Source organism: Pleurodeles waltl, chromosome 4_1 (genome assembly GCF_031143425.1).
Source record: "Pleurodeles waltl isolate 20211129_DDA chromosome 4_1, aPleWal1.hap1.20221129, whole genome shotgun sequence".
NCBI classification, from domain to species: Eukaryota; Metazoa; Chordata; class Amphibia; order Caudata; family Salamandridae; genus Pleurodeles; species Pleurodeles waltl.
The window spans coordinates 711,321,167-711,338,753 of record NC_090442.1 but is presented as its reverse complement, the minus strand read 5'-3'; the positions used below and the strand labels follow the sequence as shown (position 1 = coordinate 711,338,753).

The 17,587-nt window shown below is 43.1% G+C and overlaps 1 protein-coding gene across 3 annotated transcripts in view; it reads left to right on the top strand.

Moving 5' to 3' along the window:
- TASOR2 (transcription activation suppressor family member 2) overlaps positions 1–17,587 on the top strand; it is a 759,889-nt gene that overhangs the window by 467,007 nt on the left and 275,295 nt on the right. The window contains exons 31-32 of one of the 3 annotated variants that reach the window (XM_069229294.1): positions 12,522–12,608; positions 12,884–12,931. The exons of 1 other annotated variant lie outside the window; for it this stretch is intronic. In XM_069229294.1, coding sequence (XP_069085395.1) covers positions 12,522–12,608; positions 12,884–12,931 — 135 coding nt within the window. The remainder of the gene's footprint in view (positions 1–12,521; positions 12,609–12,883; positions 12,932–17,587) is intronic. One more of the 3 variants, XM_069229295.1, reaches the window with a different exon arrangement.

Here is a 17,587-nt window from a genome sequence, read left to right as displayed (position 1 = left end):
TCCCAAAGAGTACACGGAGGCCACGTTAGTGTCCCTGGGTGGGGTGAACATTGAGCTTTTGGCCCACTGACCTCCTAGCATGGAGAAATATAGGCAGTGGCCAAAAATCTGTGGGGTGGAGGTGAAGGCTCTGTTGGACATGGTTGCCGGTATAATCATAGTCATGGCTAAACTGTTTTCTCCAGACCAGATCCTACATGAGGTGGTGCACAAAATTGTCAATGCTGACAATATAAAAAAAAGCCACCCAATGTATGTGGCTGACTTTGTGTGGGGAGGAGTTGATGGCCCAGAGAAGGTAGCTGTGTCCCAAGCTATCCCAGTGGAGTGTTTGCTGGGCAGTGACAAAGAAATGTTTGATTGGGCAGATGTAGAAAGGCACGTGCAGCCATGCTGGGTATCTCTGAATGGGTGTGTGTCACCACCAGAGCACAGAAGACCCCAAGAGAAAGTTGAGGGATCCTGGGGCCTGCTATCACTTGCTGGAGTAGTTTGCTGGACGGTTCTCTCTGGCCCTAGGTCTGACAAAATGGTGCACCCATGATGTGGACACCAGTGACAGCTTGCCTGTCAAAAGTAACATTTACAAATTGTCTGACCAGATCAAGGCTGAGGTTGTGAAGATGTTGGATCTGGGGTGCTTCAGTCTCCAGTAGTCTATGGGCCACTCCAGTGGTCCCGGTGCCATTACCTAATGCTAAAAGGGGGAAACAGATGAGGTTCTGTGTCAACTACATGTCCTGACAATGAAACACTCAAAACTACAGTTTTTACTGTAGAAAGACTAAGGCATCCAGTCAGCGAGTACAGGGTATCACACTGACCGCTCAGCTGTGCTAACTCCTTAACAGTGCAGCCAAAGTGGGCATACCAACATATCAAACAACTCTTTACTTTAAGCCTGACTTGTACCTCAAGTCGAGATTATTGCAATGTGCATGTTTAGCAAAGCTGCCACTTCTTTTGTCTTTAAAACTCCTGTGACTTGCAGGTCACACATGGAGCCCATTCCACGAGACAGATGTCTGCCCTCCTGGAGTGACGTGCCAACAACTCTTAAGGAAGGAGAACAATGAGGGATTGCAGGCCAGGGAGGTGTCACCTCCCTCCTGCAGGAAGCTACTTAAAGGAGAAGCAGAGGTAGATAGGCTGGCACAGGAGGCAGAAAGGGAAACCCCATCACCAAACCGATTTCCTCAGAGATGTGTAGCCCTGAGGTAGCCACATCCCGGGGGTGGGTTAGTGAGATCTATACACCATAAGAAGGGTTTATTCATCCTGTGAGTGGGCACACTGGTGCATCCTGGGCTAGCTAGATGCCACACTCCACAGTAAGTGGTCACCAGGTGGGAGGGTACCCTGGAGCCTGTTCGTAATCAACCGCATCCTGTCCTGAGAGCACTTTCTGAACATGAAGGGGGCACCCCTCGTACCCAGACCTCAGATCTCGACCAACTTGAAAGAAGGGCAGAAGAAAGACTACCCTGCTGCACCGAGTGACCCGCAGAGAGAGGCTGCACTGACAAGGACTGCTTCTGTGGAACTTATTGGCTAGGGAGGAGAGACACCTTGTGTGCCGTGTCCTGCTCAGGAAGAAGCTGTCTCCAGAGTCCATTCAAGCCAAGAGAATTCCAAGGACAAGATGACTGGCGTACTGTTCGCATCACAGGGACTTAACCGCTGAAGAAGCCTGCTGGGGCAAGTTGGTAGCCCAAAGTCTTCAATGCGCTACTACCGCCGCCATTCAGCTCCAAGGACCAAGACCCAAGTTGCACCTGAGTTTGCTTAACCCAGAAGTGCTTTCAGGGAGTTGCTGGGGCCCTTAGAAGGCAAGTTATCTACCCAGGAATGATTTGCCTGTGACCCCAGGACTGGGAGGCTGGACTTGGCCAGACCGGAGAGGACCTCGTTGACGTCGAGCATGCAACCAGGACCCACTCACTATCTTTGTGGACCGAGGAATCCCTGTAGGAAGATCCCTGTCAACCTCATCACATCCAGGGCATCCATGGATCATCTTAAGCACCCTTCATCCCTTGCATCAGGACCACTCCATAGGAAACCATTGCAAGATGGATAACGTGCCAAACTGCTGGAGGACTCCTTGTTCTATGAAACTAACTGCTCTTGAGGTCCTTTCTGGTCCCCTGACTAGCCCCCTGCTTTAATTGGTCACCCCAAGACTTCTAACTGATGGCATTGACACTTACCCAAGTTTTGCTTTAAAAAGTTTCTAAGTGTCAAATTTGTTGACTTTGCCAAGGCTGGTTCACGGTTTAGGGAATTATTGCTTGTAAAGTCCATATCTCCAGAACCCTCTGGTGGATCTTTTTTGTTCTAGTGTCTAACTTATTATAAAAATACAGTCTATTTTTATAAATTGATGTTGGATTTCATGGGTGATGTGTCAATTTCTTCAATTATTTTGGTGGTGTTTAAATGGTTTACACATGTTCCTCTGTATAGGCTCTGCTGCTCAGTGCCACAGCACCCCAGGGTTGAGCTGAGGGATTGACAGACAAATCTTAAAGAGTTTGGTATATGTATTACACTGTGAGGTTATACAACAACACTATATAATACACCCCATTTCCTCACACCACTCCATCAAATGTAGCATATTTCACATAGTGTAAAGTGTATATTTTACCCATAGGTTCCTTGTGAAGTTTAATGGATCCACCTAGGTTTGGAATAAGGTTGTGAAAAAAATTGGAAGGACTGCAAAGTGAGGCAAAGAGACTTCATACCTGCATGTCGGTGGAGTGCTCTTAACTGGAAGCTGTTGTGATTTTGGAACTGTTTGAACCATCTGTCCAGTAGTAAAAGTTTCAACCTTTAAAGTTCTGGCCAAGTCATAAGCCCAGACCACTGGTTACTAATTTGGACTTGTGACACCACTGGTCTTCGTGAGTACTGTGCCCATAGTTCGGTGGGTGCCCAGTATGTGGGTACAGGCTCAGTATCATATCTGATCCTTGAAAAGCCTGTTTTATCCTGTACCATTAACCTTACCACCAGATCTTTAAATGACCACCATAGAGCTGACTGGATTCGGGGACCTTGTTGATTATTTGGTGGGTTTTAGAGATTTTTCGACTTGAGGCTTCAGTCCACTGAGTTATATAACAGTTTCCAAGATTGGACTTGGACCAGAGTTTGGTGTATACGCTGAAACTCTTAAACCCTGTTGCAAGCAACTAGCCCCACTTTCTCCTCAACATTTTTAAGTCAACCTGAACCGAGCCCTGTACGCAAACAGTAGTCAGAGGGCTTAGTGTTTAGCAGGTAGTAGCTGTATTCACATATGGGTTGTAATCTGGCTCCAGAAGGGTCTGGCAAAATTTGTTTTGTTTTGTTCATATAATCTCTAACTGTTCTATTTATCTGTTTGTTCAATAAATCAATTTTTGTTTAAGAAAATCACTCTCTGCATAGTGATGGCATTGAGTGTTTTGGTTACCTCTTAAGTTGCATTTGTGGTTGTTTTCCAAGGTCTAGGGTGTAGAGTACCACTGGCTTTTTATTTCTCAAGATTGCCTAAAAGTGCTAGCTCATTTCACAGCAAGATCTCCCAATGTAACGAATGGTCATAAATCAAAAGGATTGTGCATGTGATGTTTGATTATAACTTTCATCTAATCACTAGCTATTCTATCTTTTTCATCTGATGAAGTCTGAATTGCACCATATTTCGATAGTTTATATAGCATCAGTTTCTCAATACAGGGAAAAAGACCAGGCTCTTTGTGTTTTCAGCCCTTACCTAAACATTTACTTCATGTTGCTGAAGCAGTTTTCACCAGTGCACTTCTCTACTCAGAAATGCTTTATTACATTTCTATTAGCCAGAAGGTTCTGTAAAACCCTGAATTCCCGGTTGGAAAACAATGCACAATATTTGGTGCCTATAGTGACACACTCAAGGATGACTCCAAACGTAATACGATGCCCAGCTGGCCCTCTCCCTGTTCAACGACGCTGTAAAAGCCAAGAGAAATTTCCACAATGGGATGAGAGCAGTCCTCGCCTGGATGGAAGCCAGCTGCCTCAAACTCAACTCAGACAAGACGGAGATCCTCGTAATCAGTTCCACCCCTTCCGTCTGGAATGACTCCTGGTGGCCTTCCGTACTGGTAAACATCCCCACAGAACACACACACAACCTGGGCATCATCCTGGACTCCTCTCTATCCATTACCCGCCAAGTCAACGCCGTCTTGTCATGCTTCCACACCCTCCGACTCCTTCGAAACATCTTCAAGTGGATCCCCTCCATCACGAGAAAGACAGTCACCCAAGCACTCATTATTAACAAACCGGACTACGACAGCACACTCTGTGCCTGCCTCACCAAGAATCTGCAATAAAGACTACAAAGAATCCAGAATGCAGCAGCCAGACACATCCTGGACATCCCCGATACAACCACATCTCCTCGCACCTCAAGGTCAGAGACCTACACTGGCTCCCAGTCAACAAACACATCACATACAAACTCCTGATCCACACCTACAAGACACTACACAACATAGGACCGGCATACCACAACCACTGCCTCGCCTTCTACGTACCCAACAGACAACTCCATTCTTCCCAGCTCGCCCTTGCAGCTCTCCCAAGATCCAGCAAAGCAGAGTAGGAGGAAGATCCATCTCCTAATTTGCATCCCGGACATGGAACACTCTACCTCTCAAACTCCGGCAGACCGCATCACTGACGCAGTTCAGGAAGGACCTCAAGACCTGGCTCTTCAACTGAGCAGCACACCCTCAAATAGCGGTTTGAGACTCTGTGTGGTTAGCCGCACTTTAGAAATCACCGATTGATTGATTAAATATCAAATATTAAATTGACTTAGTTTTCTTTACCTGCCCATGAGCTTCATAGAAAGAGACTTCGCAACAATATTGTGAAAATAACAGCCTTTGCATGGGCTGTTGTTGCTGGCATGAGGATCTTCATGTCAGGGATATATATTAACCATTGCATAACGCAGTGATAGCTAGCAGACAGCACAGGGTTCTCATACCACAAAGACAATAGACAATGATGTGCTTGCATTGAATTTAAGAGCAACTAGGCATCAACTGCATAGTTGGCTACTAAACCTCTAAATCTTCAAAGTAGCCAGATGATGTTCTACTGCAAACATTACACATGACTGCAAAAGGCAATTACAACATAAAGCATTCATTTAAAGTTTTCCTTTCCTGCTTTCAAAGTAGTTTTTACATTCGTTGTGATTCAGCAGAACATGAATAGCAATCATTAGCTTGTTAAAGATGGTATCCCTAGTGCATATCACTATTCATCTACCTTATCATCAAATAATCTTTATATAGTTACTTAAAACCATATAAGATACATACAATTAAAACGATCAATATAATTGAAAGTGTTCCTTAAACAACGGACACATATAAATAGAACAGACATAAAATCATGATAAGAGCACCCCACTCTTAGATATAGTCAAATAAAAATGGTGATAAAAATGCTTTCCTTTTTAGACCATATAACTAGCATCTCAGGCGGTCCTTCATTCTCCACTATCAAAAATCACTGAAAACCTTCCTTCGTCTAAGTCGTATTGCTTCTATTAGAAAGTTTGCCACATTAAAACAAACATATTAATTGTGCAACATCTGTAAAAAGATTAAAGCAGGTCTGGCTTGTTTAATTTTTTCCCTATCAGCAAAGGTAAAATATACTGATGGCGGTAAGTGCTGTAATATTCATAGAACATTACTAAATGCATGGTATCTTGCGCTACAAGCTCCTGAGTTTTCGATTTATCATTCCAGCCCAGTGGCTCTGCCAAAAGCCAGTGCAGTAGATTTAATCTCAATCTTGTTAAAAGGAAGCAATGCTAAGGATTTGTGACCAATGTGAGTTAAGGCCCAATTATCCCACATGATTACATAGTGACATAATGTCCTCACAGATGATCCTTTCAGGGGAGTGCATAAATTGAGATGCATTGATTCCTCAAATGTTTATTTACTATAGCTAAGCTAAGGAATGCTACCAGCCCTCTCGAGTTTCATACAGTCCTTCAGTATAACCTTATTCAATCCCAACTCTGGGTTTAACTATATCTAGATCTATGTAAGTAGGGGTTGCAGTGTTAACAAATCTGAGATGTATCCCATACCTAATGCATCATGCAAAATAAAAAAGGCAGTGGAATGGGGCAACTATAATGGGCACCTCATGAACTTGCCTTCATCTACTTGTAACTCAGAGGCCCCTATATAACCCCAAATGTCACTACCAAAAGATCCCAAAGAGATGCATTTAGATTGATAGATTTTGATCCTCAAGGCCTTAATGCGCTTAGCTCCTAAATGACAAGCAAAATCAAACACCAAAGGGGCCCATGAATCTCAACGAATAAGACCCCAAGATATTTAAAGGCCTTTGCTCTAGTGATCTCCCCTCCCTCTTCTGTATCCCTTGCCCCCAGAACCCATGACCATTGTATGGGATTTATTACTGTTGGCAGTCAAATTCAGGCTGTTGAAGCTAACAAAAGACTTAAGAAGGCGCTGTAGACCCACAGGGCCTCTCTCTAAAACACTGCATCGTTAGCATAAAATCAAGCAGGAATAAGATGCGATCCTGCTCTTGGGATGCCTTTATGAAGGCTGTACATAATGTTGTTCAAAAATCATTTATATATAATGTGAATAAAAGTAGAGTCAGTATGCACCCCTGTCTTACTCCCTGATGAACCTTAAATGGCAAGGTGGAACTCCCAGACTGATCATACCTGACTATGGCAGACAGATCCTTATGTAGTTCATGCCGAAAATATACTATATCTCTGTCGATACTCATGTTAGGGGGATTGATCACAGTTTGCCCCTCTTCACTCAGTCAAAGACTGATTTGAGATCCATGAAGCTAGATGTAACGAGCATCACTTAGCAATTTCCCTATAATCATCTGCAGCTTCAGACATGAATCTAAGGTTTTTCTACCATCACTAAAACTATACTGCAAATTAGACAAAGCATTATTTTCATCCTACCACGTGGCAAACCTGGTGAGAATAACACGCCCCATGAGCTTAACCACTGAATTTATGGGTGATGTGGGCCTATAACATTGTAGTTTATTTCCCTGCCCTTTCTTAAACACAGGTATAATTATTGACCTGGCCCATGATTGAGGCATACCCACTTTACTCACAGCGTTTAACACATTGGCTAAGAATTTTGCATATTTTATGACCTGCTTTATATAATTTAGCAGCTACTCTGTCTGGGTCTTGTTTTTAGACAATTAAATAATATTTTCAATTACCTCAAGTAATGCTGTGTTGCGTTTACCATAAGAATCCTCCCTGTCAGGAGCTGTCACTCCAGCAGTGATGAAACCACAGATCCCCTATAAATGCTGCATTCAGGCAGAAGGGGGGTATATGGCACTTCACCTGTCCATTGGCAGTTCCCATAAAATAAGGGTGAATGACTATCTCCCAGATTCTGGCCCTGCATTTACAAATATTGACCTGGAGAAGTTGATCCCAAGCTTCACTTCTCATAGTACAGATATTGCTGTTTGTAATTTTCCCTACAGAAGGTAATTTCGGTGCTATTTCTTGACGTTTGCATAAGAGCTAGAATTAAGCTTTGATGAGCCACCATGCAATTGTAGTCAAACTATCTATTATTACGTACCCTGGTTTTACCAACCACACAGGTTAAACTCTTTGAGATTTGAAAACAGATCCCATTGAAAGCGGATTTAGAGGTAACCTCTAGATAGTTACAAATGTCCTGACCACATACAATGTAAAGATTATCTAGGAGGGCCTCTTGGATTACCTTAATCCCCTTCAAACTACATCCCTGGTCTACAGGCTTGATATCCTGGGCTTCGGGAACTACTTTACTCACTACATCCTCCTCCTGTCTTCACTAAAAGGTGGATTATGATCACTAAGCTGATTACAGATAACCCTAAATTGGTTAAAGAAACAGACTAAATATGCAGAACTAAATATATAATTAGTAATAGAGTTAGAGCCTCTCCCAGTAAATGTAGGGGTGGCTTCTAGGGGTCTTGTGCTCTTTATATTTTGATCTACAAGGACCACATAGTAGTCAGCCAGAATAGAGATAAGTAAATCTCCTTATTTCATAAATTCAAAATGACATTGACCATCAAAAAAGTTCTGATCACCAGCTTGACATGGGAAAGGGCACAGGTGAATGTTAAAATCACCAAGTAAAATCACCACATAAGGTGCACATTGCTTTTCAGCATAGATGTCTTAGAAGGTCTTTAAAGCCAATATCCTGTGAGTGTGAATTAATAAAAATTAATTAAGAAAACGCTTGGGGGCTTTTTAAAAACAATTTGAACTTCCATCAAATACTGTGAACCAGTGTCAATTTGAAAGGTCTTACAGGTAATGTCTAGAGAAACCATGATACAGAGACCACCCTTAGCTCTTCCTGCTGAAGAGGGCAAGGCTGGGAGGGGTGGGGGGATGAAATATACCCATCTGTATGGAAGGAACTGCCTCTATCATGTGTTTCTTGAAACCCCACAATATGATGTCCTTTTACGAAACTCAGCCACCTGCCATTAGGTTTCTTATTGGCTAGGATGGCAGCGTTCCAACTCAGAAGTATAAAGAGGGTATTTGACTAATATACATTATTAGGTATTTGTTTGGTTAGCTGGCCGTTAAATTACAACCAGAAACCTCCCCCCCTCACCCTTTGCGTGAGTGCATGTTTATCAGAGTTGGTCAGTCAATCATTACAATCCAAGATGCTTTGGGATCAAATCTATTTGTCACTTGTAAAAGTTTGTCATATCCTGCTTGCTTGCATGTATCCCTAGCAGATTCAATGGATTTCTGTCATTTGCGGTGACACTTGACGGATAAAAGTAACCTAGCGGAAGTACCTTGAACCTTTGGAGGAGGAATTAATCTGGGAAGTTTGGTGTGTTAAATAACCAGCAATATCTGGTTGATCAAAGTTATTAATAATGCAGCTCCCCCTCTCAGGTTTTCTCACTAAATCCTACCCACTCGGTTCTTCTGGCCGCGTTAATGTGGGTTGCCAAGTCTCCTCCCCCATCTGCCTCTTACACCAATGCATAACTTTGTTTTGTTTTTAGCTGGAGAGTATTTTTTTTCGTTCCTGGTCTTAATGGCAGAACTCTAGTTAAAATTGCTACCAGAGTGCTGTATTTAAGGGGTAACTGTAGCCTGTATCTGGGATTCACTATTCTATTTTTTTGGAGAGAGGGGGCACATTCATTTCAAAAGTGTTGGAAAAATTGATAGTGGTATGATTCTGAATGATATTACTATAATATAATACCCTTGAGGTGGGTTTGGAGCCTCTATATAAGGGTGTGTGTTGTCTGCTCCTCATTTTCGCTTTCTCATCCAAAGTAGGATCCAGATTCTCAAAATGAAACTCTAAAAATGTCAGTTTTTCATACAGACCTACCAAAGCATTTTTAATTAACAGTGCAATTTTTTCAAATAGATTCAACAGTATTTCAGTGCACATCATTACACTGCTCGATAAACGAGTTAAGTCCCAGTTTGCTTCTTGAGTTAATAGGTCCACCAGGAGACAATACTGCCCTCATTAGAGTTAACTTTTCCAATGGCAAGCCGCTTTCTAGCAACCATTTATTTCTTTTTCTCTGATTTTAACATTCTGGACCAGCTGGAAAGAGGAGGTCCCTGGTTCAGGATGGATCTCAGCTCTTGCTCATCCTCTCTTAGTGGGGCGACATCCTGCCCACATGCCGAGCCTGAGACTGCCCAGCTCTTTTTCTCCTTCGTTTGGCAAGCTATGGCAAGTTTAAGGGGTTCTCTCGCCAGGCAAAGTCCTCCGTCCCCAGGCTGGATTTCATCATTTAAGGCTCCCACAGCAAAACTGAGAAACGAAATAGTGGATGTGCAGGGCTGGGATCCTCTTTGGGGAGCTGGGGCAGTACAACTAAAAGATTTCCACTTACCCATTTTGTACTGAAGGCGACGATGTAAATTGGGGGGCCCAGCCGGCCTCTTCTGTTCTCTAAGAGTTGCATACGTGGCACTCTCTTGGCCCGGTCTGGGCTCAAGAGCTTTCTGTGTGGCGGGAAAAGCCAAGCACTTTTGTAGCTTGGTGTGAGGCCCCTCCTCCCAGTCACAAGGCTGCTAGGCAATGAAGTGCCACCCCAGCAAGTGCAGCAGAGTCTGTGGGCAAAGAGCAAACTTTTGTAGCACAACGTGAAGCTGCTCCTCCAGGTTACAAGGCAGCTGGGGGATGAAGTCCCACCCCAGGAAGTGTGGCACAGTCTGTAGGCAAAGAGCGCATATAGCACCCATGCTGTATCCCACATGAGGATAGACAAGTGATCCAGGTTACCGGGGACTCTTTGGACCATCACAGAAGAGTAAGCATTCTGCTCAGAGCTGCAGGTTAAAAGATTTGTGCAAAACAGCACTACATAGGTTGATAGGGTCATAGGAGGGTGCATCCTGTGGCTCTGCAATGCTACTATTCATCAAGCCAGTAGCCTACCTAGCAAAGAATCTAAAGCACAAACCACTGTACGTGATTGGGAGCTAATGATAACGACGTATAGGCCTCAAATCTCAGTGCAATATAATAGTTTAATAGATAAATTGGGTACAATTCAATATGTTCAATCTTCAAGTTATAATCTTTACAAACTATGAATACGTAAAATAAAAAGCAAATAATTATTCAAAAAAATTTGGCAGCCTTCAAAAGTTAATTTAAAAGCTGTTAAAAAATCGTAATTTTTTTTAAAGCCTGCACGTGTTTCGCAGATGCTGTGTTTCGCTTCTTCATTACTGACAATTTTCTATGATGAACTTCATTACATTACTAAGATCACAGTCTTAGATTGTCCTTTAGTGCCTTAAAGGTGACTCCATAATTTCACTAAATTCACCAAACTTATCCTTCGTTGAAAGAAAGGAATCCCCCTCCATTCTGTAAAATATTATTCTTTCTTTTGAAGCAGCATTTCTGATTTAAAAGTTCAAGGTTCACATCAATTGCTGATTGCAGTGTGTGATTTAGCGTATAATCTCTAGAAACCTCTTGTATTCGAAGCTTCGAATAGCGCATTGGTAATCACAGTGGGACTGAGCACATCCCCCATGTGCACTTATGATTCTGGTATTCTATGCACATTTAAAAAGCTCTTAGATCCCTCTTGTGGGGGTGACCCTGATGCCAGAGTTTTTCTAGTTAAAATCACGTGCGGTTGCATTAGTGGGCACAGTGTTTTTCAGTGACCTATCCGGCTCCCCGAGCATTACCATTTAGAGAAAGCTTTTCACAATACAATGCTATTCTTGAAAGATGCCAGTCGATTTGAAGCTAATACAGTAGCTAATAGTTGATTAATGACTATTAGCTTCGGGTTGTGGTATATCATGTTCTGTGTTTCTGGAGACAAGGATCTTTTTGTATTTCCCCACTGATTTTGAAGGCACACAAGACATAGACTTTGTGTTAAGATGCTTATGTGCATTATATGGTGTTGCCATCAAGGTAGGCACCTTTTTGATTGAGTTACAGTCATAGTTGTCTAGTAGAAAATAAATATAATTTTTTATAGAGTTGAAACTACACCATACGAATAAAATGAGCAAACACAAAATGTATATTGAAATTATGGATTGTAAAACTACCAACACAAGCTGAACACGCATCTAATCTGGAGACCTTTTTGTTAAAAAGTAGAGAGCGCGGCTAGAAAATGAGTCTACAGATAATGAGAAATCAATTAAACACTATGGTTTTCAGATAAGTTAATCAGTAGCAAAGTAATTGTTGTAAAGTGAGTTTAAATTAAATCTTTTGTATGCTTGCACTTGTGTACATGCTCACACTTAAGCATGCACCATTTGTTCAGCAATTTTCCTTTTGATAATGTTGCTAGTGATCTCCCCTTTTTGATTAACCATGTATCTCCTTTAAATGCACAGGCACAGCTTCACTGTCTCTTTCTGAGGCTGTAAGCTAGGGAAAACGTCAACATTAATTTGTTTTTGCAACAATTTAATCAAAAACGTTTAAGCAACATATCATACAATGAAAACAAACTGCCACCCATTTTGGGCTTTTTAATCTAGTTTCTGTTTTTAAATTTAGAAAACTTTTTATTTTTCAAGTATGTGCACTTCATAAGCAACAGGAAGACACTCAAATCTTTTTTTTTTTTACCGATGCTTTGACGTGCTGGCACCACATACCTTTCAAGTTGATGAAATTGCAGTTTTCCCATGTGAAGTAGAATCTGAGATTGTAAATGTAGTTTAAATTTGATGTAAAATCTTAATTTATTCCCATTAATGCAAGCAACAGACTATTAAAGAATGGTAGTAATCGATGTTTTGGCTAACATTCTCTCAGTGGTATGATATATTTATTACTGGTGCTGCTGCTTGAAGTACAAAGAAGCAAAACCGCTTTCCAGTGATACAAAGTCCTTTGTTTTTTTTACTTTGCATCCAGGTGTTTCAAGTCACTGAGTCTGTGTCCGGACGAGACAATATCACTGAAACCGAATCCATAGTGCAGATTTGTAACGGTCCTCCCAAGGTACTTTTTACATTAATAAAGGCAAAATAAAAAGTTGCCTCTCTTGAATGAACTACACATAAGTATAGCACAGGGAAGCATGCCTCACAGTGTTGGGATTCCGGTTGTCACTCTATTTCAGGAAGTAATGGTCTCACAGTGGTGAATTTGTATCACAAAGAAAGTAAAAACCACTTCACTAATTATTTAAGTTAAGGTTTGCGCATATTTTATTCTATAAGATCATCACGTTCTGGCAATTTGACAGTAATGCCATAAACGGCTTTAATTTACAGATTACAGATAACCAACGTTTCCGTATTCATGTTGACCCCTTTGTCGAGGTAAGGAAGACCTATTGCATATGGAACGTTATAACACACTGTGCCCTTTTTGTCTCAAGGCTTTCCATTTTTAAATGTCACATCCAAGACATACTGACATTGGCACATTTGCTAAATTAATTCAAATTGTTAAACACATTGTTGGCAATCTGGAATTTGACTTTACTACTATTTAGGTTACCGGGGTGGAAAGGTGAGAATTAGGTTGACATGTTTTATCATTAATTGTGATTGCTCTTGGCTTGTAGTTCCATATACATCGGTAATGATGCTCTTTGTTTGGCTTTACTGCACAGTTAGGCCTGCTGCTTTAAGGAAGGTCCTGCCAGCTTTAAGTTTAAATTTATACTGACATATCAGCTCCATCCATTTCATATCTTTAACTCCCTCTAACTGCTACTGTGAGCCGATGGCTTTTTGTTTTTAAAGGCTGAAGAGGGGGAAACGTTCATTTACAACTCTTTCATGCTTGGCACCACACCACCCTGCAGAGCTTTCTGCAGTGATCCAGCACAGTACAGATTACAGCCATTGTAGCTTCACCGCATGGTATAGGTCCATTCCACACGCTGCATTTAAAACACACGCAATTGCATACTTCGTGGGTTTGAGCATTCCAAGAGGACTGTTTATGCATGCAGGCAGCCAGCGATCTTGGAATGTTTTTTGTTAAAGTATAACAAAAAGTAATTTTAAAATGGCTGCCAGTGTGTGCCCATGCGTGGTCACACGCAGTGGCTATCTTGAATTTTCTTTTGTTATACCATTGATATAGGTCAGTGTTACAGAATAGCTGATGGGGAAGTTGTGGAAATGAGTATATATGAGCAGCCATCAGCAGTATGCAGCTGTCACTCTCAAAAAAATGTGCAAACGAAAAAAATGGGGGGAGAGGATATGGCAAGGGAGGAAACAATAATATGATGAAAGTGGGTGCAGCTGGAATGGTGTGAATAAAGACACCGAAAGGACGGAGCTGAGGGAGAAAGAAAGGAAAGCAATGCACTTCAGTGATGTGCTAAAAGAAAAATAAAGAAATAGTCCCCTCGCATCAGCAGGAGAAGGATATAATTCATCCAGTATTCAGTAAGCAGGGACTTCTCTTGCTGGAAAAAATCCTTGGGAGCTGGGTTCTGGTTGTAGTAGGTCCGCGAAGGTTCCACAGCGATTGTGAGTCCACAATGGGATGACCCCTGCTGGACTCTGCGTCAAAGCCTGCAGCCTCAAATTGAAGACTCCACCTGACCGCAACCTGTCTGGTAAGCTGCTCCCTGTACCAAAGGACACCCCTGCACCCAGAGCCCCTAGATCTTGCGGAGCTGGACCGTCAATGTCCCTACATCCTCTAGCATCAAAACTTGCCTGGCCAGCTGTGGGTTTTCTTCATTAAGCCTCCTGGCTCGAGCCTGCAGTTTGTTTTCCCAAAACTGATCTCCCCCATTGGCTTGCAGTGGGCGCCCAACCCTGTGTCAGCACTCTACACCCGGCCGCCCTTCTGCCGCTGAGGGTGTAAGTTTGGTGCTGTCTTCTGGCCCACCATGGGTGCTTACCTCAAACAGGCGATCAACCCCTGACACCACTTTACTCACCTGTGAGCAGCGCATCTTGGGTTACCCCTAGTCTCTATTGGTTAATATTGGGTGCTCGACGCTGTGTTGCTGAGGGTGTACGTTTGGTGATGCCTTGTGGCCCTCCTAGTGCTTATCTCACCCCTAGGAGATTGACCCCTGATACCTCTTTACTCCCCTGTGAGCAGCGCATCTTCTTTCACTCCCACGTCTCCGTTGGTTACCACTGGGCACCCGACTCCAGATTCGACCTCTGCACCCGGCTGCTCCTGTGACGCTGTGGGTGCAGTCTTGGTACTGATTTGAACCTGCCCTTGTGTAATCCTAAAATCCCAAAGACTGGATTTGTAAGTCATGTATTTACCTAAAAAACTGCATTCTTGATTTCCTCCCATAGGTTAACATTGCTGAACTGAAACATTGCACTGTGTTGATCTTTGAAAATTATTCATCTCTTAAAAACTGCTTACCGCATAACGAAGTTCTTTGGTTCAAAGCATATATAAAAGGAAAGGTTCTTTTTTTAATTGGTCTTGGATTTATTCATTGAGTGTGTCTGCATTGTTTCCTCTGTGAGTACAACAGATGCCTAACACGACTCCTTGATAAGCCTAACTGGTCTCCCACGTTACCACAAATAGAGCACTAGTCCTATCTACTTTTGCCTCTGCAATACCAATAGGGGATCCACTGGACTCTCTGCAAGGTGTACTTCATTTATTGCACTTTATAGAGAGCCAGCTTCCTTTTACTTGCTCTCTCGCTGCAGAAAATCCTTGTGCCATTCCTTCATAGATCTTTTTCTGTAGGGTGCTGTTTGCTTTAAACGTCATACACATTTTAAACAATTAACTATCAATAATTATCAAACTGCTACAATGGAAAGCTATTGGTCATGACATGTCCAGCTGCAGATACACATGCTCTGCATAATCCTGCCATCTAGCTTCGGACTTGGACGAATGTAACTTGCTTTTCTTCAAAAAAGTCTTTTGAGTCATGAGGTATAGTGACTTCTCCTATTACTGGTAATGCAAGTGGGCATTGCCTCCGTTGTTAGTGTTTTGTTTTGCCATTGGATTCAGATGTGTACTCACTGAGCTCCAGGTCGGCAACTCGTGGTTTTCATCGTCTGACACCTTCGGTTCTTCCATTCCCATTGGTGAAAGCAGTTATTTACTGCAGTTCGTTCTGTGTCATCACAACCTTCGTCGAGCTCTGCCACTGGCTTCTACCAAACATGCCTTTCGGGGCCATCTATTTTGTCTTCCTTCCCTGAGAATGTTGACTCCATAATGGAAAAGACTCTCTTCCAGCACTGTCCATTGTATCACTCAAGTACCCCTCTACAGATCTCCATCAGGTTTGCAACCTTTGTCTCCATAGCATGATGAGGCCTCCTGCTCCACCTGTTTTGCCTTCTACTCCAAAAAGACTGCAGCAGCAAGAAGACTGCACCCCTGACCTCTTCAGAGACCAAGATGTCAAAGAGTATCCAGAGCGGCAACTCTCGGGTAAGCACTCGGACTAAGATGGAGGAGCCACTGATCCTGGAGGTACAACCACACTGTAAGACATTGATCGTGAGCACGACATCCCTTCGAGCCCTGGAGCCCAGCGTCTGGCTTCCAGTCCACCACTGCCTGAAGGCCATGGTCAGCACTGACAAAAGACTTCAGATCTGACTCTCAGTCAGCCACTAGTGCTGAAACAGCCATACAAGACCCCTCCTCAGGTGCCAACAATGTCTTCGACGTTGACTGCTCCTTTGGTGTTGACCCTGAAAGCGATCAGGAAGCCGTCCCGTCTCCATAGACTCCATTGACGCCGACAGCTCCTTCGGTGCCAGTGGGTCAAGACACTCCTCCAGAGAGCACCAGGTAAGATGGCATCAGAGTGAAACGCATCAGGAGCTAGACCGTATGAGTAATGAAATGGGGCAACAGCAAATCGCCCCCACAGAAGACACAGTAAATGCTAACCAGCGTGGCCTTAAACATCTTGGAGAGAGACACGTCGGGTCACAACGGAGCTTGTGGCGGACCATGTAGAGTGAACTGTGTGGTTGGCTCATGGAGCGTTGTACGGGGAATAGGCCACCCACCCACCAGGGGCTGTGGTAGAAATGGCCTGACAAAGTCCACTTGATCAAATATGGCAGTGACTAGAGGGTGACAGCGCTGAGACATGGCCCATTGGAGACAGGTGAGATGCAATGAAACGAAGGCCGCTCCAGCCTCATGCATGCTACTAAGATGTTCCAACCCCCTGACAAACACTGATAAACAAAGAGCACAGCAGCTCCAATGCCAGGCAGCCCCAACTATCCACAGCAAGTCATACACAGGGTGCAAGTGACAAGGAACGGTGGTTCGAAATGACCATAGGCAACTGATAAAGTGGCTACGCAGATAGGACCCTCAAATGAGCCTTTAGGGGGACATACAGGCCTGAACCTGGCCTGCAAGTGACTATGTAGCCCATAGAACACTTTGAATAAAAGGTGGAAGAGCTGGCCAAAAACTGCACACTAGCTTAATACTACAAATCCTAAGAAATGAATATGTACAGCAAACTTATACCCCAACTGAGGACACCCTGCAGTGAGGAATTGGCTAGAGAGATGCAGTCAAAGATAGGAAATGCCCTGGGCTCAGAAACACCACAACTAGCCTATCACAGGCTATTTTTCACAATCTACTGGTGGCAAAAGTACAAACCAATCCTCACAATCGCACAGGGTGGCTAAGGAGATGCCTTTGATGAACAAGACCTGGAAAGGCTTTTCATGACACGTTACAAAAAATATGCGCAGAAATTGAGAAAGATGTTGCATATATTAAAAGATTACCTGCAATTGATGGGGCAACTAATTGAAAAAACAGAGGAATTTAGAGCAATGTTGACAGAAATAGACCGGGTAGTCACATTCACTGTCTGCTACCTTGAGTTACTGGTGTATTGGCTGGTTAACAAATGGAAAGACTTGGAGAACAGGTCAAGACGAGACAATGTTTGGATCCACAACTTGGAAGAAGGAACTGAGGGCCATGATATAATCAAGTGAATCACAGAACTGTTCAGAGCG